At 35.4% G+C, this 26,588-nt stretch overlaps 1 protein-coding gene across 5 annotated transcripts in view; it reads right to left on the bottom strand.

Annotated features, from left to right (window-relative positions):
• TOX (thymocyte selection associated high mobility group box) overlaps window positions 1-26,588 on the bottom strand; it is an 831,700-nt gene that overhangs the window by 384,091 nt on the left and 421,021 nt on the right. For all 5 annotated transcript variants that reach the window (XM_044065484.1, XM_044065480.1, XM_044065481.1 and 2 more), the window contains exon 3: window positions 4,369-4,614. In XM_044065484.1, the coding sequence (XP_043921419.1) occupies window positions 4,369-4,614 (246 nt within the window). The remainder of the gene's footprint in view (window positions 1-4,368; window positions 4,615-26,588) is intronic.

Below are 26,588 nucleotides of genomic sequence, written 5' to 3'. Positions count from 1 at the left end.
CCTGTCATCTTCACATAGATGCTAATCAGTGTTTCACTAAATGCTGTTTGATTATGAATCCCAGAAAAATATCTTGCAGCTTAACGGGCTGCCAGATGACTTTTCGATACATGTGCATTTCAAGGGAAGGGAAGTTTTCTGTTGATCATGCTAAGTCTGTTTTCAGTATGATATTGCTTTGTTTTATTTAGCAAATGTCTGTCAGTGTTGTTGCTGTATAACATGAAATAGTTTTTAATTATTTTTTTTATTTTTTTTAAAACATCTTTATTGAAATATTACTTAACAGTTTTAAATTAAATCTAAACCTCTGTGATTACTGAAAAGGCAAGGGAAGAAGAAAAATAAATAGTATGCTCACTGATTGAACAGTGCTTTAAGGAGAGACATCCAAATACTGGAATATTGGTATGGTGGTGCTTGTGGGGGGATGGGGGCGGTGTGAAGGACTCAATCATTACCCTGCCTACGGTCCCATTTGACCATGCTCTAGCTCTATATGAAAATAATTTTTTTGCAAGATTACACACCCTGGATACTGTTATCCATTAATTTACTGACACTGAACAACTCAAGCAAGGAATATGCACATGCCTAATGTACTGAAAACAGTCTCAAGTTAAATGCAAAAAAGAGAAGCACAGCAGTATTTGGAAAAAAAGTTGTTCCCACCTCATATGTTATAAATAGTAGTCCTCTTCAAGCTGACATGGTTATGACAGACCTTGGTACTTACGGAGACAGCTCTCTCTTCTGATCATCATGTTTCCACCATAGTTAGGAAATCCTTATATCTGGCCCTATTAACTTACAGTGGAATATCTTCAAGATTCAAAGAAATTATCCTGCTATTGTACTCCTCCCTCGTCAGATTCATCAATCAAAAAAATGACCCCTTTGGTATGTATGAATCAAATCATATTGATGGTCAACTAGAAAGGCCTGAAAGACACCTTAAGGCATTACATTTTTCATGTATTCTGACAGATTATACAACTCTTATTATACTCCATAGCTTACAGGCTGCTCTGAGGTGACCTGTGTCTTGCTTTCTGAACTATGAGAGACTTTATGCTATATGACCTCCTGTTTCTTTGCAAAACTAGTCACTTTGCAAACACCCACACTAGGGACCTAAATCTACACCAACAAATACACAAGACTCAGTGGAGGGATAGGTCCCTCACCGCGCATGAAATGAGCCAGCTATGGCTCTGTAAGTTATCACTACTGGTCAGGCAAAGTAGTACTTTGACTACCTTTACGCGTATTCTTGACAATTAGATGGGAATATGCAACTTATGCCAGGAATGATTTGGGAGGTTTGCACCTCTAAATGCTTGAAATGGAGGGGGGTAAAAGATTTTAAGTCTATCTACTTAAATGCGAATATGGCTAGGCATATTATAGTCCTTGTCAGCTCTAGCTTAGCATTGTTTCTGTGTTCTTATATTCCTCTGCATTTGTATTTATCACTACTTTTATGTAAAAGTGAAATTACACAAACAGAAATACTATACATGCTGCTTTATTGTCCAGTACACTTCCCATAATATTCTGCTTGGCATTCAAGCCTGCTGTACTGTGCCTTACTGTTTGCTGTCACCTCCAACTATAATATAACAAAAATATAACAATATAACTTTGGAGGCAAAAGAGTAACACAAAACGTTGTCAACATTTTAAGACAGAGCAGCAGCTTTCTCATTTGGTGGCTCCTACTGATCCAGTATGGCACCCCTCAAAGCTAGGTTGAGGAGTAAAAAAAAATCTGGCACTCTGGAAAAGTGCATGGTTTTATTGCCCTATCTCCCATGCCAACAAAAAATGCCCCCTTCTTCTAGGAGTTGAAGTGCCAGGTCCTAATACCTTATCCCCCTCATACCCTTATACTTTGCGTGAGAGCAAACAAAAAAGACCACTCTTAAATCTGGTATTCTTTCCTTCTCTCCTATGGAGGAGTGCCAGTTCTCTAACACCCTCAAACATGAGAACAACAACAAGAACAAAAAAAAGTATACACTCTCCAGTCTAGTGCTTGAGAGCACTAGGTCCTAAAGCCCTCCATCTCTGCTCCTGTCTTCACATTTCTGTGAGGAGCATTAAATTAAAATAAAAAATGGGACTGCCAATCATGCCCCATAACACCTTGACCATAGGATGGCTGCCTCTTCGCCCTACTCTAGACACGGTTCTGCTTTATGACTGCAGCTTCCAATATGTCACTGCAGAACTTTCTTTGTTGTTATGCTCCCCACCTCTGGCCAGTAATAATGCTAAAGTCACTTTACTATGTCATTTACTACAGACTCAAGATCAGATGTGTTGCTGCCTCTTAAATGTCCCTAAGATTTATGTCAGTTGCCACCTACCAACATAACTGTAGCTGTTGTACTCTGATTGATTCCCACTGTCATTCACCTTCATGTCTCATACACATAAGTCATCAAGGTACATCTCTCAACTCAAGAGTCAAAAGTCATCACACTGGCAGCACTGTGCAATTGTTGCATGTCCTCCAAGTGTTTGTGTGGGCTTTTTGTGGGTCCTCTAATTTCCTCGCTCCTCCCAAAGATACAAAGTAGGTGAAGTGGTGCTCTCCAAATTGGCAGTAGATGTGCATGCACTGTGTCTGTGAATGCAGCTGTGGGTTATGCAGCACACCAGCACTATATAGAACAGGTTTCAGCATTCTGAGCTGGTTAGCTACTGGTACAGGCTCTGGAGTTCCCGTGAACATGTAAACAAACTGCGTTATCAAATAATGGATGGACTTTAAGCCTCATTTCTAAAGCAGCAAAGGAGATGGAAAACATTTTTGTGACGGTAGGTCTATCTGTATACCAGTGTTGTCACAGATAGAGAGTAACATAGTCTAACTGATGCTAAGGCATATATGCCAGTATGTATCTGTAGATGGAGAGTAATACAGTTTCATACAAAGAAAATACTGCCATAACATACTTGCAAATCAGGGCCACAACCTGACTGATGCAACATTCTTGACAATGTGTCATACAGGAAGATGATCCAAAAGATGAGAGATATGATGGACTGAAAGTTGGCTGTCAGAAAGCATAAGACAGTGAAACAGAAAGCTTTGTCTAGTGGCTGCAATGTTTTGGGTCAATGCTAGCTTGTCAACAATACAGTATTTTTATTTTTAAACTAAAAGTTATGTATACATGATATTCTAAAACCAGTAAAACAGTGAGCCCTGTTTAATATTCTAAAGCATGACTGTACCCATTAGTGTATGTAGTGTAAATCCATCATTCACCATGTCCACAAGACTGATAGCTGAACTTAATTTATTTTAATGTGTCTGTCAGAAAAAAAATGTCTGCTATTTTCTCCTTGCCATTCAGTTAGCAAGGTATTAAAACAACAAATTTGTTAAAACGTCACCCTGACAATCTGTCACTCAACAGTTTGCAACAAAAATGTATAATTTTGATGATGCTCCCAGACACACACACACACACACACACACACACACACACACACACACACACACACACACACTCACACACACACACTCATAAGTCCACACACCTGTGTCATACATTACTGGAGATGGACAGTGTACTATCAAGACATAAATACAAGAAAATTAATGTCTGCATCGTGACTCTCTATTATACGACTGGCAGTAAAATAGAGATGATACGTGGTCAGAGCTTATCAATGACCAAGGAGTGTGCACTGTTTGTTAACAACATTAAGCTCATGAGAAACTGCCTCCCTTAACACTTTCTCACAAAATGTCACTAGGGACAGTCAAAAGCCCAACACTAATAAACAGAATCTGGCAGATTTGAATATTGATTAACTTTTGTCACTTCAACATTAACTTGACAATATTCACGTTTCCTACTTTTAAACAATGTAAAGAGCAACCCGGATCAGAAAAAAGCCTAAGTATATGCATAGCTCATTACTAAGCCATTTCCAAATAGTCTCCTTAGTGACAGAACATGAAAGAGAAATGAAATTCAAAAATATGACCTCATTATATGAAAAAAAAAAACATTTCTTTTAAAAATAATGCAACTGCATAATAGCATAAATAATGTTTGTGCATTCTTGGTTTTGTTTTGTTACTCAGGCTTTGGCCTGATGACCAAAGTACTTCATCCATTGTTAGACTTTGCATTGCGCATACCCAAACACATTTACTAACAAAATATGTGCTTACCAAAACAAAACCAGGACACTGTCCAAAATACACAATCAATCAATTCTACATATCATCAGTACTTCAAGAATGATTTTTAAGCAGAATAATAATATTAACATGCTTGTGTTCTGTAAACAATTATTTTGTGTCAAACCAAAATTGAAAATAAAAAGTAACAAAAAGCATACCACAGAAAGAGAATTTGGAAGCAACGTCCCATCTTGGCTTAATATGTTGGAGACTGTGATAGAGGGAAGGTCCATGTTTTGTGGATGGAATGGAAGTAGGCCATTCGGGCTCATCTGGTGGCACAGAGGGTGGTAGCCAGAATCTACATCAGATAGGTGTACAAGATGGGGGTGTTCTGGTAAGGTAGGGGGTGTAATTGGAGGAATATTGAAGTCTTCATTATCAAGACTTGGCCCAGGATATTGCTATAGAAAATGAAACAATGGTTAAAATAATATCCAAATATAATTACATTCACACATTCCAATATTTCACGAAATGCCAATGAAATCACAATTGAATTAAAAATCAGAGTAGCAGTGCTTGCTGTCATTTACGTTAAATATACATAATATGGGGGACCAACCCACATTTCGTTACAACTTGTTTAAGTCAAGACTTCCATCATACATTACACTAATTTATTAAATTATTCAAACCACACACACTGTGGAAAATCAGTAATATTAAATGACAGAGCCAGCAAGAGATCCACATGTCAGGCTTGCTCATTCACTAAATCGCTGACACTGGTCATGTCATTTAGCAACATTGCAATCATATTAATCACACTAAATGCCAAAATAATGCATTAGACATAAGTATGAAAGCATGCCAGTTCATAAGTGAATCAACATTAGTAAGTCAATGGGTGGGGGGGGGGGTCAGGGACATCATCACCATAATGCTATTACTGTTTCTCTGGTAAGTTCTAAGAATCTGCATATCTTCCTCATGTTCATCTGAGTTTTCTCTGGGTGCTCCAGTTTCCTTCCACATTCCAAACTACTTCTGCCCCCCCCCCCTTTGCTTTGCAAACTCCACAGGTAGCAGTGGCTGTCAACAGGGTCATACTAGGAGTCACCTGTGACTCATGACAGAGAGAGAGAGACAGACAGAGAGGCAGAGAGAATGATATGTAAAGGGGGGCAATGTCCCCCACAGAGGACATGTAGCAGGCATTGTTTCCTGCACAAAAAAAAAATTATTCTGCCGCTTAGTGTTTTTGTGTTACATCATGCACTAAAAATATCCATGAAGAGAAACTAAGGAGAATGCATCAAAGGAACATAGGAAATCTGCCATAGAATCATCCTTGTATCTCCTGGTTTGGCACCAGAAATAAAAAGTTTATCATCCAGGATCCTGACTAACCAATGAAATACAGACCAGGCACAGAAGTTACAATAGCAAGTACATACTGGGTTACATCTAGAATGACTATTACCAATACTATTCGCCTTTTGACGACTTTACATTTTAATTATATCCTAACATACTTTACTTAATTCATCTATATAATTTGCTGCATTGCTGTGTTTTATTAAAAAAAAATAATTGCAAGAGCTTCTCTTCCTTACAGAGGCCATCAAATTCAAACTACACAGTGTTAGAGACAAATAGCACTGACATTTCTACACTACAGAAATATCTGCGAGTATTTGTATTATTAGCATGTACTTTATATTCATGTGTTTGTATTGTTAGCATGTACTTTATATTCATGAGTTTGTATTGTTATCATGTACTGTATATTAATGTGTTTGTGTTTGTATTATCATGTACTTTATGTTCATGTGATTGTACTGTTAGAATGTACTTTATATTCAAGTGTTTGTATTGTTAGCATGAACTTTATATTCATGTGTTTGCATTGTTAGCATGTACTTTACATTCACGTGTTTGTATTGTTAACATGTACTTTTTATGCATGTGTTTGCATTGTTAGCATGTACTTTATATTCATGTGTTTGTATTGTTAGCATGTACTTTATAGTCATGTGTTTATATTGTTAGCATGCACTTTATATTCATGCGTTTGCATTGTTAGCATGTACTTTACATTCATGTGTTTTTGTTTGTATTATCATGTACTTACATTCATGTGTTTGTATTGTTAGCATGCACTTTATATTCACGTGTTTGCATTGTTAGCATATACTTTATATTCATGTGTTTGCATTGTTAGCATGTACTTTATATTCATGTGTTTGTATTGTTAGCATGTACTTTTTATGCATGTGTTTGCACTGTTAGCATGTACTTTATATTTATGTGTTTGTACTATCATGTACTTTATATTCATGTGTTTATATTATCATGTACTTTATATTCATGTGTTTGTATTGTTACCATGTACTTTAGATTCATGCGTTGTATTATTAGCATGTACTTTATATTCATGTGTCTGTATTGTCAGCATGTACTTTTTATGCATGTGCTTACATTGTTAGCATGTACTTCATATTCATGAGTTTGTATTGTTAGCATGTACTTTATATTCATGTGTTTGTACTATCACGTACTTTATATTCATGTGTTTATATTATCATGTACTTTATATTCATGTGGTTGTGTTATCATGTACTTTATATTCATGTGTTTGTATTGTTAGCGTGTACTTTACATTCATGTGTTTTGTATTGATTGCATTCATTATATATTCATGTGTTTGTATTGTTAGCATGCACTTTATATTCATGTGTTTGGATTGCTAGCATGCACTTTATATTCATGACTGTGTGCTTGTATTGTTATCATGTATTTTATTTTCATGTGTTTGTATTGTTGGCATGTACTTTATATTCATGTGTTTGTATTGTTAGCATGTTCTTTATATTCATGTGTTTGCATTGATATCATGTACTTTATATTCATGTGTTTGTATTGTTAGCATGTATTTTATATTCATGTGTTTGTATTTTAGCATGTACTTTATATTTATGTCTTTGCATTGTTAGCATGTGCTTTATATTCATGTGTTTGCATTGTTAGCATGTACTTTATATTCATGTGTTTGTATTGTTATGTACTTTTTATGCATGTGTTTGCATTGTTAGCATGTACTTTATATTCTTGTGTCTGTATTGTTAGCATGTACTTTACATTCATGTGTTTGTAATGTTAGCATGTACTTTATATTAATGTGTTTGAATTGTTAGCATATACTGTATATTCATGTGTTTGCATTGTTAGCATATACTTTATATTCACATGTTTTGTACTATCATGTACTTTATATTCATGTGTTTACATTATCATGTACTTTATATTCATGTGTTTGTATTGTTATCATGTACTTTATATTCATGTGCTCATATTGTTACCATGTACTTTATATTCATGTGTTTGTATTGTTATCATGTACTTTATATTCATGTGCTTATATTGTTAGCATGTACTTTATATTCACCTGTTTGTATTATCATGTACTTTATATTCATGTGTTTGTATTTGTATTATTATGCATTTTATATTCATGTGTTTGTACTGATATTCATTTGTTTGTATTGTTAGGATGTACTTTATATTCATGTGCTTGAATTGTTAGCATGTGCTTCATATTCATGTGTTTGTATTGTTAGCATTCACTTTATATTCATGTGTTTGTATTGCTAGCATGTACTTAATATTCATGTGTTTGCATTGTTAGCATGTACTTTATATTCAAGTGTTTGTATTTTTAGCATGTACTTTTATGCATGTGTTTGCATTGTTAGCATGTAATTTATATCCATGTGTTTGTATTGTTAGCATGTACTTTATATTCATGTGTTTGTATCGTTAGCATGTACTTTATATTCATGTGTTTTTGTTTGTATTGTTAACATATACTTTATATTCAAGTGTTTGTATTGTTAGCATGTACTTTATATTTATGTGTTTACATTGTTAGCATGTACTTTATATTCATGTGTTCGCATTATTAGCATCTACTTTATATTAATTTGTTTGAATTGTTAGCATATACTTTATATTCATGTGTTTGCATTGTTAGCATATACTTTATATTCATGCGTTTGTACTATCATGTACTTTATATTCATGTGTTTACATTATCATGTACTTTATATTCATGTGTTTGTAGTGTTATCATGTACTTTATATTCATGTGTTCATATTGTTAGCATGTACTTTATATTCAGTGTTTGTATTATCATGTACTTTATATTCATGTGTTTATATTGTTACCGTGTACTTTATATTCATGTGTTTGTATTATCATGTACTTTATATTCATGTGTTTGTATTTGTATTAGTATATATTTTATATTCATGTGTTTATACTGATATCATGTACTTTATATTCATTTGTTTGTATTGTTAGGATGTACTTTATATTCATGTGCTTGCATTGTTAGCATGTATTTTACATTCATGTGTTTGTGTCTGTATTATCATGTACTTTATATTCCTGTGTTTGCACTGTTAGCATGTACTTTGTTATCATGTGTTTGTATTGTTAGCATGCACTTTATATTCATGCCTTTGTATTGTTAGCATGTACTTTATATTCATGTGTTTTTATTTTAGCAAGTACTTTATATTTATGTGTTTACATTGTTAGCATGCACTTTATATTCATGTGTTTGTGTTTGTATTATCATGTACTTTATATTCCTGTGTTAGTATTGTTAGCATGTACTTTATATTCATGTGTTTGTATTTTTAGCATGCACTTTATATCCATGTGTTTGTATTGTTGGCATGTACTTTATATTCATGTGTTTGAATTGTTAGTATGTACTTTATATTCATGTGTTTGCATTGTTAGCATGTACTTTATATTCATGTGTTTGTATTGTTAGCATGTACTTTTTATGCCTGTGTTTGCATTGTTAGCATGCACTTTATATTCATGTGTTTGTATTGTTAGCATGTACTTTATATTCAAGCGTTTGCATTGTTAACATATACTTTATATTCATCTGTTTGTGTTTGTATTATCATGTACTTTATATTCATATGTTTGTATTGTTAGTATGTACTTTATATTCATGTGTTTGCATTGTTAGCATGTACTTTATATTCATGTGTTTGTATTGTTAGCATGTACTTCATATTCCTGTGTTTGTATTGTTATTATGTACTTTATATTCATGTGTTTGCATTGTTAGCATGTACTTTATATTCATGTGTTTGTATTGTTAGCATGTACTTTTTATGCCTGTGTTTGCATTGTTAGCATGCACTTTATATTCATGTGTTTGTATTTTTAGCATGTTCTTTATATTCATGTGTTTGTATTGTTAGCATGTACTTTATATTCAAGCGTTTGCATTGTTAGCATGTACTTTATATTCAGTGCTTGTATTATCATGTACTTTATATTCATGTGTTTATATTGTTACCGTGTACTTTATATTCATGTGTTTGTATTATCATTTACTTTATATTCATGTGTTTGTATTTGTATTAGTATATATTTTATATTCATGTGTTTATACTGATATCATGTACTTTATATTCATTTGTTTGTATTGTTAGGATGTACTTTATATTCATGTGCTTGCATTGTTAGCATGTATTTTACATTCATGTGTTTGTGTCTGTATTATCATGTACTTTATATTCCTGTGTTTGTACTGTTAGCATGTACTTTGTTATCATGTGTTTGTATTGTTAGCATGCACTTTATATTCATGTCTTTGTATTGTTAGCATGTACTTTATATTCATGTGTTTTTATTTTAGCAAGTACTTTATATTTATGTGTTTACATTGTTAGCATGCACTTTATATTCATGTGTTTGTGTTTGTATTATCATGTACTTTATATTCCTGTGTTAGTATTGTTAGCATGTACTTTATATTTATGTGTTTGTATTTTTAGCATGCACTTTATATCCATGTGTTTGTATTGTTGGCATGTACTTTATATTCATGTGTTTGAATTGTTAGTATGTACTTTATATTCATGTGTTTGCATTATTAGCATGTACTTTATATTCATGTGTTTGTATTGTTAGCATGTACTTTTTATGCCTGTGTTTGCATTGTTAGCATGCACTTTATATTCATGTGTTTGTATTTTTAGCATGTTTTTTATATTCATGTGTTTGTATTGTTAGTATGTACTTTATATTCATGTGTTTGCATTGCTAGCATGTGCTTTATATTCATGTGTTTGAATTCTTAGCATGTACTTTATATTAATGTGTTTGTATTGTTAGCATGTACTTTTTATTCATGTGTTTGCATTATTAGCATGCACTTTATATTCATGTGTTTGTGTTTGTATTGTTATCGTGTACTTTATATTCATGTGCTTGCATTGTTAGCACATGCTTTATATTTATGTGTTTGTATTGTTATTATGTACTTGATATTCATGTGCTTGTATTGTTAGCATGTACTTTATATTCATGTGTTTGTATTGTTAACATGTACTTTATATTCATGTGTTTGTGTTTGTATATTCATGTGTTTGTATTGTTATCATGTACTTTATATTCATGTGATTGCATTGTTAGCATGTACTTTATATTCATGTGTTTGTATTTTAGCATGTACTTTACATTCATGTTTGTGTTTGTATTATCATGTACTTTATATTCCTGTGTTTGTATTGTTAGCATGTACTTTGTATTCATGTGTTTGTATTGTTAGCATGCACTTTATATTCATGTCTTTGTATTGTTAGTATGTACTTTATATTCATGTGTTTTTATTTTAGCATGTACTTTATATTCATGTGTTTGCATTGTTAGCATGTACTTTTTTATTCATGTGTTTGCATTGTTAGCATGTACTTTATATTCATGTGTTTGTGTTGTTAGCATGTACTTTATATTCATGTCTTTCTATTGTGAGTATGTACTTTATATTCATGTGTTTTTATTTTAGCATGTACTTTATATTCATGTGTTTGCATTGTTAGCATGTACTTTTTTATTCATGTGTTTGCATTTTTAGCATGTTCTTTATATTCATGTGTTTGTATTGTTAGCATGTGCGTTTGCATTGTTAGCATATACTTTATATTCATGTGATTGTGTTTGTGTTATCATGCACTTTATATTCATGTGTTTGTATTGTTAGCATGTACTTTATATTCATGTGTTTGCATTGCTAGCATGTGCTTTATATTCATGTGTTTGAATTGTTAGCATGTACTTTATATTCATGTGTTTGTATTGTTAGCATGTACTTTTTATTCATGTGTTTGCATTATTAGCATGCACTTTATATTCATGTGTTTGTATTGTTAGCATGTACTTTTTATTCATGTGTTTGCATTATTAGCATGCACTTTATATTCATGTGTTTGTGTTGTTAGCATGTACTTTATATTCATGCACTTGTATTGTTAGCATGTACTTTATATTCATGTGTTTGCATTGTTAGCCTATACTTTATATTCATGTGTTTGTGTTTGTATTGTTATCATGTCCTTTATATTCATGTGCTTGTATTGTTAGCACATGCTTTATATTCATGTGTTTGTATTGTTATTATGTACTTGATATTCATGTGCTTGTATTGTTAGCATGTACTTTATTTTCATGTGTTTGTATTGTTATCATGTACTTTATATTCATGTGTTTGTGTTTGTATATTCATGTGTTTGTATTGTTATCATGTACTTTATATTCATGTGATTGCATTGTTAGCATGTACTTTATATTCATGTGTTTGTATTTTAGCATGTACTTTACATTCATGTTTGTGTTTGTATTATCATGTACTTTATATTCCTGTGTTTGTATTGTTAGCATGTACTTTGTATTCATGTGTTTGTATTGTTAGCATGCACTTTATATTCATGTCTTTGTATTGTTAGTATGTACTTTATATTCATGTGTTTTTATTTTAGCATGTACTTTATATTCATGTGTTTGCATTGTTAGCATGTACTTTTTTATTCATGTGTTTGCATTTTTAGAATGTACTTTATATTCATGTGTTTGTGTTTGTATTATCATGTACTTTATATTCCTGTGTTGGTATTGTTAACATGTACTTTATATTCATGTGTTTGTATTTTTAGCATGTTCTTTATATTCATGTGTTTGTATTGTTAGCATGTGCGTTTGCATTGTTAGCATATACTTTATATTCATGTGATTGCGTTTGTGTTATCATGCACTTTATATTCATGTGTTTGTATTGTTAGCATGTACTTTATATTCATGTGTTTGCATTGCTAGCATGTGCTTTATATTCATGTGTTTGAATTGTTAGCATGTACTTTATATTCATGTGTTTGTATTGTTAGCATGTACTTTTTATTCATGTGTTTGCATTATTAGCATGCACTTTATATTCATGTGTTTGTGTTGTTAGCATGTACTTTATATTCATGCACTTGTATTGTTAGCATGTACTTTATATTCATGTGTTTGCATTGTTAGCCTGTACTTTATATTCATGTGTTTGTGTTTGTATTGTTATCATGTCCTTTATATTCATGTGCTTGTATTGTTAGCACATGCTTTATATTCATGTGTTTGTATTGTTATTATGTACTTGATATTCATGTGCTTGTATTGTTAGCATGTACTTTATTTTCATGTGTTTGTATTGTTATCATGTACTTTATATTCATGTGTTTGTGTTTGTATATTCATGTGTTTGTATTGTTATCATGTACTTTATATTCATGTGATTGCATTGTTAGTATGTACTTTATATTCATGTGTTTGCATTTTAGCACGTACTTTACATTCATGTGTTTGTGTTTGCATTATCATGTACTTTATATTCCTGTGTTTGTATTGTTAGCATGTACTTTGTATTTATGTGTTTGTATTGTTAGCATGCACTTTATATTCATGTCTTTGTATTGTTAGTATGTACTTTATATTCATGTGTTTTTATTTTTAGCATGTACTTTATATTCATGTGTTTGCATTGTTAGCATGCACTTTTTTTTTCATATGTTTGCATTGTTAGCATGTACTTTATATTCATGTGTTTGAGTTGTTAGCATGTACGTTATATTTTTGTGTTTGCATTTTTAGAATGTACTTTATATTCATGTGTTTGTGTTTGTATTATCATGTACTTTATATTCCTGTGTTGGTATTATTAACATGTACTTTATATTCATGTGTTTGTATTTTTAGCATGTTTTTTATATTCATGTGTTTGCATTGTTAGCATATACTTTATATTCATGTGTTTGTATTGTTAGCATGTACTTTTTATGCATGTGTTTGCATTGTTAGCATGTACTTTATATTTATGTGTTTGTATTGTTAGCATGTATTTTAAGCGTGTACTTTATATTCATGTTTGCATTGTTAGCATGTACTTTATATTCATGTGTTTGTATTGCTAGCATGTACTTTATATTCCTGTATTTGCATTGTAACATGTACTTTATAGTCATGTGTTTGCATTGTTAGCATGTACTTTATAATCATGTGTTTGTATTGTTAGCATGTACTTTTTATGCATGTGTTTCTATTGTTATATTTATGGATTTTATATTGTTAACATGTATTTTATATTCATGCATTTGTCAATTTGCATTGTAACATGTACTTTATAGTCATGTGTTTGCATTGTTAGCATGTACTTTATAATCATGTGTTTGTATTGTTAGCATGTACTTTTTATGCATGTGTTTCTATTGTTATATTTATGCATTGTATATTGTTAACATGTATTTTATATTCATGCATTTGTCTTGTTACCGTATATGTTATTATCATGTGTTAGCACTGTCAAAATATAGTTTGTTGGGGTTCGTATTGTTAGAATGCACATTTTATGCATGTGTTTGCATTGTTATAGTTATGCGTTTGTATTGTTAACATGCATTTTACATTCATACGTTTTTATTGTTACCATATATGTTATAATAATGTGTTTGCATTGTTACCATGTACTTTATGTTCAGGTGTTCATACTTTTAGCATGCATTTTCTATTCATGCATTTGTACTTTACATTTTTGAGTTTGTACTCTTAGAATGCACTTTACATTTATGAATTTGTATTGTATGCATGTACTTTATATTCATGCATTTGCATTGTTAGCATGTACTTTATAATCAAATGTTTGTATTGTTAGCATTTTCTTTTTATGCATTTGTATATTTTGTTATATTTATGCATTTGCATTGTTAACATGTACTTTATTTTCATGTGTTTGTATTGTTACCATGTATGCTATATTCATGCATTTCTGTTACCATGTACTTTATATTCATGCGTATGTACTTTATGTTCTTGAGTTCGTACAGTTAGAATGTACTTTATATTCATGCATTTGCATTGTTAGCATGTACTTTGTATTCATGCATTTGTATTGTTAACATGTACTTGGTATTCATGCATTTGTACTGTTTACATGTACTTTATATTTATGCATTTGTATTGTTAACATTTATTTATACCTTGCATAGCAAAAGCTATATCATCAGTAGTTCATTGTAAACATTTAACCTAGTTCTTTTTCAAGTATAATGTTTAGTAAGTCATGTTAAATGTTATTCAAACTGGTCTGCAAAAATGATCAACATAATTCCTTTAGTTTCATTATTAGCTTCAGTACTAATTACAAAAAAGATTATTAAACGATACAAGAGTCAGACAGCATGTCATACAATATTTTAAAGAGCACTTTTAATATTCTTTGTTTTTAAATTGCTCATAAAAATGCAATGCATTAAATCAGTAATATTTAAGAAGGGAAATACATATTACTTTCACATGTAACAAATGCATATACTATTTTCAGATATAATAAAATCATGGGTCTATGCCAGATGATCGAGTTTTCAGAAATGTGAATATCATACAGTCGAGACTATATGATCAAGTTTCCGAAAATCCGAACATCAAAAAAAAAATAGACAAAACCCCACAAAAATCTACCTTTTTATGTTTTTGCAGGGAGGCAAGCCCCCTGCATTCCCCACCCCCTGCAAACTGTATACACCAACTCTGAGATTGCACTACAGTGAGGAAAAGGGTAAATGTCCTGATCTGCACTGTATGGTGATCTCCATTCTAAAGCTTTGAGTTTCAAAAACTCGATCATATGGTCTTGACCATATGAATTTCGAGTTTCTGAAAACTCAATCAACTGATAGGGACCCTAAAAACATATATTAATTTAAGATTATAACTTTCAGTACTGCTTGAACAGTTAAAAATATTATTTATATTAATATTTTCTTACTTGAATATTCTTTTCACGGTCCAAGCCTCATGTTTACAGAGAATTTAAAACTGCCCCCTATTTATGAATATAAGTCTCTCAGTGAAATCCATTTATTATCCCCTTTGTCTCTTTGCTTGGAAAAGGGCCTGAAAGGGTGACGATAATTAATAGCTCTAGTAAAATCTCGATCTTTTGTATAAACCATTTTAATATGCAGCAACTGTTGTCTAACACTGCTATCACTGTGTTCAAGTCAGTGATTCTGCAAACAATGTTTTGTCTGCCTTCACAGGTTGGACAACACTAATAAATCATGATCATTGCAATACTCATGGTGCATTAAATGGTGAAACAACACTAATGCAAAATTTCATATAAAGGAGACAGCAATTTATTTCATTAAACTTATACATATGAACTGACTTGTGCATCAAGCATGAAGTAAGAAAAAAATTATGGATGTAGTACATTCAAGAAATGATACTGAAACAAAGGTATAGATGGAATATGGGAATATATGCATTTCTGTATGCTGACCAAAGTATTTAAACAGCAAACAATGTAGATGCTATGCAAAAGAAGGAACCAAAGTGACAAATGTATAAATGTTTACAGCATCTTCAACAGTTGTTGCACAAAAGAAGAAACTTAAGGGATAGATTTTGTAAATGTTTAATACATCTAAAAACTATTTTATTGTATTACTTCACTCTGTTCAATATTCAACATGCCCAAGTCTTATTCTTTTCTCTGTAGCCATTAGTTTAGGAGTTTGATTTCAAGCCTTTTGATAAATTTGCCATATTGTTTGGGGTGTTTGCTCATTTTTTACTAAACTCTGCATTAGTAAAATATAAAGAATATTTATGTAAAATCTTACCTTAACCATAGATGTCCTTCTCTTCCATGTTGCATTACACCAGTCTCTTGGGTTTTCTTCTCTTGCTACCCGAACTCCCGGCCAGTATACAAAAGCTTGTAGTCATTGCTAAATACATAGGACATCTGAAGTTGGCCTAAGGAGTGTGGGCCATAAAAGCGATGTCTGCACATACCTTTCCTCAGAACTGAATTAAGCAGTCAGACCCTAGTCCCAGGACAGCTGTATAGCCTCTGTGCCATCCAAGAAGAGACAGTTCAGATGGAGAGAAGGGTATAAGGTAAGAGGGAATGGATACTGCAACATGGAAGAGAAGGACATCTATGGTTATGCTAAGATTTTACACAACTATTCTATGTCCTTCTACTCTTGGCAGTATTCCAAACTCTTGGGTGAGTGCCAAAGCTCACAGGGAAGAAGAGGGTGGTGGTTTAGAGCTACTCTCCACAAAGCCATGAGGGATTGCCCTAGCAAACCCTGCTCTGGACCTGGAGACATGATCCAACCTGTAGTGTTTAGTGAAGATATGGACAGATGACAAAGTAGCTGCCTCTACGATGGAAGCAGTGTCCAATCCTTTGAAGAAGGCTCAGATGAAGCCATGGCTCTAATGGAATGGGCTTAAATTTTGCATTTTAGCTGTTTTCCATGGAATGCATAGCAAAAGGATATAGCTTTGGAGATCCACACAAAAATGGACTGCTTTGTCACTGCCTTTCCCAAGGCTCTGGGGTCGAAGGAGACAAACAGTTGGTCTGATTTCCTAATGGCCTTAGTCTTGTGAACGTAAAATCTAAGTTGTCTGTGAACATCAAGGGAATGTAAGACTCTCTAACTGTCATTTTGGGGATGAGGGAAAAAGGTGGGCAGGTGAATATCCTGATTTAAGGATAGCTCATTGACCACCTTGGGCATAAAGGATGGGTTGGTCCTCAGGTCAGTCTATCCTTGTGGAAGATGAGGAATGGAGGTGTTGCCATGAGGGACTGGAGTTCTACCACTCTTCTGGCTGAAGTCAGGGCCACAAGGAGTACAGTTTCCCAGGTAAATGTTTCAGAGATGCCTTGGAAGCTGGTTTAAAAGGGGCAACAGTGAGTTTCTCTACAACATAATTCAGATCCCATGGAGGGGGGACCTGCCTCCTGGGAGGTCTGAGGTGTTGTACTCCTTTAGGGAATAACTTTGAAGGGAGACAGGAGGCTATAGCAGGATCAAGAGGCAGACAGGTTGAAATAGTAACAAGGTGTGCATTGACAGAGGAATATGCCAACCCTGCTTGCGTGAGCTCATACAGATAGGACAGCACTAAGGGGACCTCACTTTGCAAAGGTTCTAGCTGTCTTTGTTGACATCACATGGAGAGCATCTTCCATTTAGACTAATAAGATCCCCTAGTATTAGGTTTCCTGGTCTCCTGCAGGACTGCTAGCACATCAACATTGTAAAGGTGCCTAGAAGGAATCAGAATTCTATCACCTGCAGGGTAAGATTCAGAGATTCCAGGTAGGGAATGATCAGCGATCCCTTTTCTTGTGTGAGAAGGTCCACTCTGTGAGGTAACTTGTGGTGATTGCCCCTGGCTAAATGCAGAAGGAGGGGGAAACAATGCTGTCTTAGTCAAAAGGGAGTCACCAGCAAGATTTTTGGTTTGCCCTGCTGAATCTTCAGCAGGATTTTCTGAAGTAATGGGAAGGGGGGTTGACTAAAGAAACATCTCCTTCCATGTGATGGAAAAGGCATCCATTTCCCTTGCTAAGGGGCTATGTAGCCTGGTGCAAAACAGTTGTAGTTATCTGTTCAGGGGGGAGGCAAACAGATATATTTGAGGTGTACCCCACCTCTGGACAATGTCCAGAAACACATCCCTGTGAAGCATCCATTCATGGGATTGTGACATGGACCTGCTCAAGGTGTCTGCCTGAATATTCTGAGCTGAAGGGATATAAACTGCCTGCAGGGAGATTCCATGTTGCACTGCCAGGTCCCCGTCCTGGAGAGCAAGTCTGCAAAGTAAATAGGATTTGGTTCCTACCTGCTTCTTCACATACCAAAGAACTGCAGTATGTCTGTGAACAACTTCAGGGGCCCTTGTTTTAGATCATGAAGAAAGGCTGTCAGGGTAAATATGATTGCTCTCATTTCCCTGATGCTGATGTGTTCCCACCTGAAGGTGTGAAATCAGGTACCCTGCATTTTCAGGCTGCCGAGAATAGACCACCAGCCCAGATCTGAGGCATCTTTGTTCATCTAATGGACAGGAGGAAGGGGTTTCAGTGGAAGTCCTGGGTTGAGCATAACCTGGTTTAACCACCACAGGATCTCCTTCCTCAGACAATGGAGGAAGGGGATGATGAAGCCCAATGGGTGTGAGTGTTGGGTCCATATGGACTTGAGGTATCATGGGAATTTTCTCATGTGGAGTCTTGCCAGAGATAGCATGGGAATATTGGAAGCCATGTAAGCCAGTAGCCTGAGGTATTGTCTGTCTGTCAAAGCAGTGGCTTTGTGGACAGTGGCCAGGGATTGGGTCAGGGTTTCCACTTTCTGGGGCGGGAGCAATGCCCTCATAACATCTGTTCTTATTCTGCACCCCAGGAATACCTGGTCCTGGGAAGGACTCATGTTGGACTTGGGAAAGTTTATGTTGAATCCCAGCATCTGCAGGAAGGAGATGACTTTATGAAGTTGGTTCTGCAGGGATCTGGAGCATTCTGCCTGTACCCTGCAGTAGGCCACCACAGAAGCCAGGCATTTGGTGAAGACACTTGGAGTAGTAGATAGTCCAAAGGGCAAGGTTGAGAACGGATTTGTGGTACCAGCAGCAAAACACAGAAATTTCCTGTAGCTGGGCCTTATAGATATGTGGAGGTAGGTGTACTTTATGTCCAAGGTGGCTAGAAATCCCTGAGTTATCAGTAAAAGAAAAAAAGGTTTGAGGAGTAAGCATGCAAAAGACGGGGACATGCAAAACAGGTTGAGAGATATCCAGAATAGGTCTCCAGGGTTCATCCTTCTTCGGCACCAGGAAAAGTCTTGAATAGAACCTCTTTCCTTTTTCCACCCAAAGAACCAGTTGTATAGTTCCTTGAGAAAGGAGGCTGTTTACGACTGTCTGGAAAAGGTGCAGCTGGTCTTTGGGTGACTTCACAATCACTTGGGGAGAATGTAAAATGACCCACAACATAAAATAGCCCTTTTCTATGATGGAAATGACTCACCTGTGTGAGGTAATGAATTGCCAAAGGGGTAGACAGTGAGAGAGCCTTAGGGACAGGAGAATGGAGTCTGGGGGTGGAGACAGTGAAGGCAGGTAGTCACAGGCTACCTGCCATATCCTGAAAGGGAGTTTTCTGGTAGGAGTTTGAGCAGACTTAAAAAAGGTCTGCTATTTCCTTGCGCCTTTTCTGCCTCTACCATGGAAATCTGGAGCAGAGTGCTTCCTAATGAACTGTGTCTTTGATGGATAGCTCCTGTGAAATGTGGGAATAGGGGAGCTGTACAGGTGTTTAAGGTCAGGAGCTCTCCTTCCCTTTCTGGTGATGGGCCTTAAATAGTTCAGCCACTTTAGATCCAAAAAGGGCATTGTTCTCCAGGGCTGCATCCATTAATTTTGCCCTAATATCATCGGGTAAGGGCTGAAGCCTTAACCAAGAATATTGCCTCAGGACTGAACCTGAGGCAGCAGATCTTTCAGAAGCTTCTGCAGCATCATAGCTGCAATGAATAGAGTGCATAGTGGCTTGTGATGAGAGATTACTGAGGCTAGAAATTTGAGCCTTGGAATGTGAGTCTGGAAGGTCAGCTAAGAGTTTGGTAAGCTTGTTCAAAGGTGCCAAGGCATACTTGGACATGTGTATCTGATAAATTACTGCACTGAAGGCCAGGGTATATACCAAGACACTCCATGGCCTTAATGTCCTTGTCAGTGGGGAGGACTGAGGTAGATGCCAATAGTTTGGATCACTTGTCTGCAGAATCAGAGACAGTGGCAGGGTCAGCTACAGGGCATTTGATCAGAAATTCTGCCCCTTCAGTGACCTTGTAGAACCTGTCAGGCCTCCTGGGAGAAGGTGGTTGGGAATCAGGGTTAACTGAGGCAGCACTGAAAGTATCTAAGAAATCTGGTAATATTGGGGGGATTGCAGAAGGAACAGGGGTGCCCATCTGCAGGAGCTCATTATATCTTTTTTTTTACCGCAGACATTTCAGAGGACTCCCACTTAAAAAATTCCCTCATTTTGGAAATTGTCTCTGCAAAGGTGAGGTCCTCTGCTGGGCAATCAGCCTCTACAGATTCATCCTCTCAAGAAGCATATCCAAGAGGAGAAGGCATATGGGAGACATAGGAAAAGGAATCTGCAGAAGAGGAGTCTGAGGAATCCTCAGCTTCAGGTAGGATGACATCCTCAATGTAAGGCCTGGGACTGATAGGAGGAGGACTGACCTGTGGGGATCCAGGCACAGTAGGCCTCAGGACCATAAAGACATTAAACAGGCTCTTTGAAAAGGCCTGTCAATTTGGTTGGATTTCAATAGAGAGGACAAGATGCTTGGTCTTCGATTTCATTTTCAATGAATGCCTAGTGTCTGAAGAAGGCCTATGTTCAGTGGACTGAGAAGCAGAGAAAAGACTTGTCTGGGCAGCCGTAGGAACCTGTGGTTCCCCCTCGACATTGCAAGAAGATATCTGCAAACACTCCCTGGACGTGCCTTCTACTCTACATTCTGTGGCATCCTGAGAGGTACCTGCTATATCTGCTTCAGCAGATGATGAGCATTCCTCCAGACAAACATTGGCCAGAGGAGGGATGGTGGATGGAGGAGGGGCAGCAGTAGCAACTTCTGGTCTGGAAACCTTGGCCTTCTTTTTAGGTGGTTCCATGGGCTGACCAGATGACCCTTCTAGCCGTAAACTAAGCATTTAAGATGCTGACTTTCTAAATATACATTCAAAGCATGCAGCTGGCTGTGTAGGGTTTTAGGCATGAAGGCCTGACAGACTGCACAAGAAAGATGGTCATGCATAGGCCCTAGACAGAAAAGGCAAAACTCATGGGCATCCTTATTGGGGATCTGACAAGCACTTTCCCTTCTTGGATGACATGTAACCCTAACAGGCACACAATGACAAAGGAATCAAAAATGGCCCCAACAGGGTACTTATCTTTTAGAATTTGAAGATCCTAAGCAAAGACAGCAGGAATACTGACATCTGACTGGTGGCAGAGAAGTTCTGAGGAAAGGTACATGCAGACATCACTTTTATGACCCATGCTCCCTAGGCCAATGTCAGATGTTCTATATACCTAGCAGTGACTACAACCTTTTGTATACTGGCTGGACATTCAGTAGTAAGAGAGGAAAACCCAAGAGTTTGGAATACTGCAACATGAGAATAGAACTACAATGCAGTGTTTCTGGTGCGTTAATGTGTAGGTGGTTTTATGTTTAATATATCTTCAAACCAGTATCTCCTGGAACAGTATTCAAAACATCAGGCTTCTTTATAAGGACTTTTTTTGCCAGATTTTAATATTTCTGTGCCCTAGCAGAATTAGTCTTTATATGAGTTAGTACACACCTTGTATCAAAGCTATGACTGCATTACTGAGGTCAAAATGCTGACAAATAACAGCACTAGTATATAACATCATTAAGTCATCTACTGAAAGACTAAAATCTAAACTTATGGTAAATAACTACTAGTTGAAATGTTAATAAATCCAATACTGTATCATAACTATAACCACTCTAAATTGTAATCTTCAGATTTTTTTAATTGATTACATCTCTGTAGCAATTCAAACTCCTGATCTGTATTCAAAAATGAGATAGTGGGTAAGTAGTCAAAGGAAGAACTTCATCAGGTTTTTGCTACAGATAGTGCCATTGCACATTTGTATTACCTGTTTCTGGAAAATACTCTTATAATAGTATTCATGATGCATGGACAGACTCCCCAACATCCGTTGAACTAGGATGGGGTTGAGGACAAGCAGTACAGAAATGCCGAAACACTACTGTATGTAATACTGCTCTACCGCTACATAGGGCATCTAGCTTGTAGTAAGTGTGCTTTTAAGCAGGCAGGTGCTTGTTCATGGCTACAATACATCTCAAGGAGGGTCTATTTTATATATTCAAATGCTTAAATGTTCGAATCACTAAACATCAAACTTTAGTGATCGAACATTTAAGTGTTCGAATATATTAAAAATTAATATTTAATAAAAAAAAGTAAAGGGTTTAAGCAGGGGGACAAACTCCTCTGCACCCCCCCCCCACTACTTAAATATACCAACTCCAAGATTGCATTTCAGTGTGCTACAGTGCGGAAATGGAAAATTTCCCTTTCCCTACACTGTAGTACGATCTTGCAGTTGGTATATTTAAGTAGCGGGGGGGGCACTTTTTTTCTTTTGTTTAGTTTTTTTAATTTTTTAATATATTAGAACATTTAAATGTTCGATTACTAAAATTCAATCTGTAGTGATTTGAAGATTTAAGTGTTCGAATATATACAACAGACCCACTCAAAGAATGGCAATCCTCGAGCCTCACCTCCCAGAAACTCAACTCTCTGAAATTGCATTTCCACTGAACAACCCTACTGCATGCCATGTATCACCCAACACCCCTTGCTACTTTAAATATACCAGCTTCACTATCACATAACAGTGGAGAAAAAGGTAAATTCCCTTACTCACTGTGTGTGATCTTGTACAGTAGAGACACATGGAGATGCAAACCAAAAGAAATGTAGTGAATCAAACAGACTCACTTACATTGCTGAAACTAAATGGGATTCAGATGGTTACTGGTCTGTAAGGTACAGTTGTGTAGAGTGGAGAAGTTCTTAGGAATTGACTATTGCACAAACATGCCCTCGATAGCTTTCACCTGGATAACTGTTCCTTTTGCCCCAATCATGCTATTTTTGTGGACAGGAGCATCTATTATGTTATGTTATATAAACATAAAGCTCAGCAATGCAAAAAAATATTTCCCAGTGTTAGAAAAGAAACACTTGTCAATAAATGGACCTTCACTAACCCCAAGTGGTATTAGCTAAAAAAGCATTTATACTGATAACAGACTACTGCCCTCTTCAGTGGTTTTAAAGACAGAAACTCAGTAACTCGAAAATGCCTCATTGGGTGCTAACATTCCAGCCCTAAATCTTTAGAATCAAATCCAAGGTGCAGCTACCTTAATGAAGACTGATTGGCTTGAGTATATAGCCTATCCATTTGTGCATGATTGTGCGTGAACTGATGGTTCTATGCTGCAGACTATCATCTAGCATAATAGGGACTGCTGAGTTTAGAAAATATTATGCCTTTAAAGTTAAGGCAGCAAGCAGTTAGCAGTAAAGCAGGAACATAATAAAAATCAGATGCAGTAAGAGGTATTTTGAGGCTGTTATCTTGAAATAGAATAGAATTAAAGATTTAGCATTAAATTTTCTGATCATTGAGTGATGAGAGGAACTCGAGAAACTCAGAAGTCTCTAGGGATTAGCAAGGAAAAATGACAGAATCCAGAATCCAGAATGATATCCATAAAGCTAAGCCAAACAGGATAAGGCATGGTATCTTGCATGCTGTCTTATATGCTAAGGTCTGTAGAGCTGTTTTTGTTGAATTGTTGGAAATACCTGTTGAAGTCGGTAACAAGACTTAATAGTTTTGTAACTGAAGCTCTTTTGGTTGGATTATGACACAATTCTGTTGAAGCATTTATTTTGCTTTGTAAATCACCTCATTTAGTTTAGAAGAAGCTGAACTTTTTATTAATAATACAACAGCTTAAAACTGAAAATGTACTAAAGACTTGCTTTTAAAGACTGCAACATATTAACTTATATGTACACACACACACACACACACACACACACACACATATATATATATATATATATATATATATATATATATATATATACAGATATAGATATAAAAAATACACTCACAAACACCTATGCACATACAAAAAAATGACAAGATCTGAAAGAGATCAGTTTGTAATCACTAAGAGCTTAGATTCATCTATTTCCTCAACTTAATGACGAACAAATATACAACATTATAAAAGTGCTTGACAATCTTAGCTTACAATTTCAACATCTCAGAAAACTAATAAATGGTGGCGATCACATCATGAACAGCTGTTTTAAAGAAGCCACTACATGTCACTTGGCACTATAGGAGTAAGCCATGCAAAATGCCTTAATATGGAAGAGGACAGATATGCTTCCAAGCCATGTAGAGTACCTAGTTTCACAACCATTTGTCTGCATCCTGCTGTGAGTAGGGAAACAGGAGGAACTGCTGTGGAACTCTCCAAAAACAGTACATAATTTTAAGGGCTCTGTTTTGAAGCAGATGTTAGAGGTCAGTTTTTCAATTTGAATTTACTTGAACTGCCAACTTTTAATGAAAGCAGACCACATAATATGCAAATACTCACATTTCTAGTGGCCAAGAAAAACTACCGTATTCTATGTAAAGAAATCCAGACACTGTCAGCACATGTGAAAAAGAAATTGTTCAATGTGAGAACACAATTTAAAAGGGAAACTGCACAGACAATAGTAATGTGTGTTCCAATGAAGCATCTTTTTAATTTTGAGTAATGGAGATGTCAAGCTAAATGCGGGAGTAGTTTAACTTAATTAGGTGGCCTATTTTTCGTAGCAGGCTTTCATTTCCCATTGAAAACTCGGTTTGTATGCAAGGCAACAAGAGCAATTTTGTCTGTAATGAATACCTCTGGGATAGTACACAATAATCATACAAATCATATACTGTAGGCTGGATTTTAGTAACTAGTTTGGCCTTACTGAAGTGTCAGGCTGTATTAGTCTAACTAGATTAATCAAAGCTTGGCAGCTTTGTCATTTTATTAGGTCACAGGTCAGGAGGTCAAGATGATTTTATTGGCAGCAACTTTTCAGACTAGGTTACACCTTGAGTAATTTGTTTTCCAAGTTCACATACATGTTAAGACCAAACCCAGCTGGAAGTCTAATCTACTGCAACTGCAGAGAACACAGAGACTTGCACAGTTTATGCAAAGCTTACTTTGATATTGCCATCAAGGGCAAAGAAAAACAACACTTGCAATTAATATTTATGTGATATAAAGATAACAGAGCCTATTATATTGTCAATGATACTTAAAAGCAAAAACCAAATACTGAAACAAATTGCTATATCATATGAGCTAAAGGAAATGATCCTGGGTGACTTATTAGTTCCTTTTAAAGGAGCTATGACCTACCCACTAATTTGTAAATGAAAAATATGATTTATTGGCTTTCTTAAGAAATGCTGTTTGCCACAATCTTGTGGTTTAGGACTGTATATCTAGGAAAGCAGTATACAGAGATTATGCACACTTATTTGGTATATCTTTCATGTATCAACACATTTATAAACTTTCTAAACAGCTTGTCATGATGGTAGCAAGCCAAGTAGGGTAGATTCATGGATCTGTTTCATAGTATCGAAAACTCATGTTAAAAACCCAAAATGTTGAAAACTCAAAATAATGAAAACATATTTAATGCAAGGGAGCAAGCCCCGCCCCATGCCCACCCACATCATCTGCTACTTCTATATATCAACACCAAGGTCACACAATGAATGAAAAAGGGCAATTTCTCATTTTTAATATTTTGAGTTTTCAACATTTTGTGTTTTCAATGAATTGAATGGGGTCCCATCCTCAAAGGGTTTCCAGGTGAGTTGAGTGATATAATTCCTCCAACTAGTCCTGAGTCTGACAACCAAATCATAAGCTGCTCAGAAACCATGAAGTGGTACTCTATACAAAACTTTATTTTAAGGAATACAAGCATTCACAATCTCCAGCACTTTATCAAATGAAATACTTGATAAAGCACAAGAGTACATGAAAGCTTGCACTCCTTAAAGTTGTATCGCATGGAGTTCAGATGCGGGTTTCTGTCTGACGTATGATTTGATTTGATTGTTTTCCCTTGTGGATTTTGCCTGGAATATATCACACAGTATTGGACTTACATAGTCCTGAGTCTGCCCTATGGTTTCCTTCTAAAGGATATGCCTGGCGCACATCCTATGTGAGGGGTCCAAGTATGCTCACTGGCTGCGTAAATCATCTCAACTGACTCATCACAACAAAGAAAAGTAGTAGGTTTACTCCAAGATTTCTCTGGTCGTTAATCTCCTCACATTCTTATGGTGAGTCATACCAGCCACCCTAAGAAATACCCTAATTTCTGTCACCCATGTCCATGAACTACTCCTTTAGTTATAACACAAATCTGACAGATTAGGTGATGGTGGAGGCACAGACTTGACCCGTAAACTGAGGTCATCATCCTCTGACTCAGCTATTACTTCAGTATTACTTCAATACC

The sequence above is a fragment of the Protopterus annectens genome, chromosome 3.part0 (genome assembly GCF_019279795.1).
Source record: "Protopterus annectens isolate FY-2018-M chromosome 3.part0, PAN1.0, whole genome shotgun sequence".
Lineage (NCBI taxonomy): Eukaryota > Metazoa > Chordata > Ceratodontiformes > Protopteridae > Protopterus > Protopterus annectens.
Note: the sequence above shows the minus strand (reverse complement) of the source record. Positions and strands in the feature narration are given on the sequence as shown.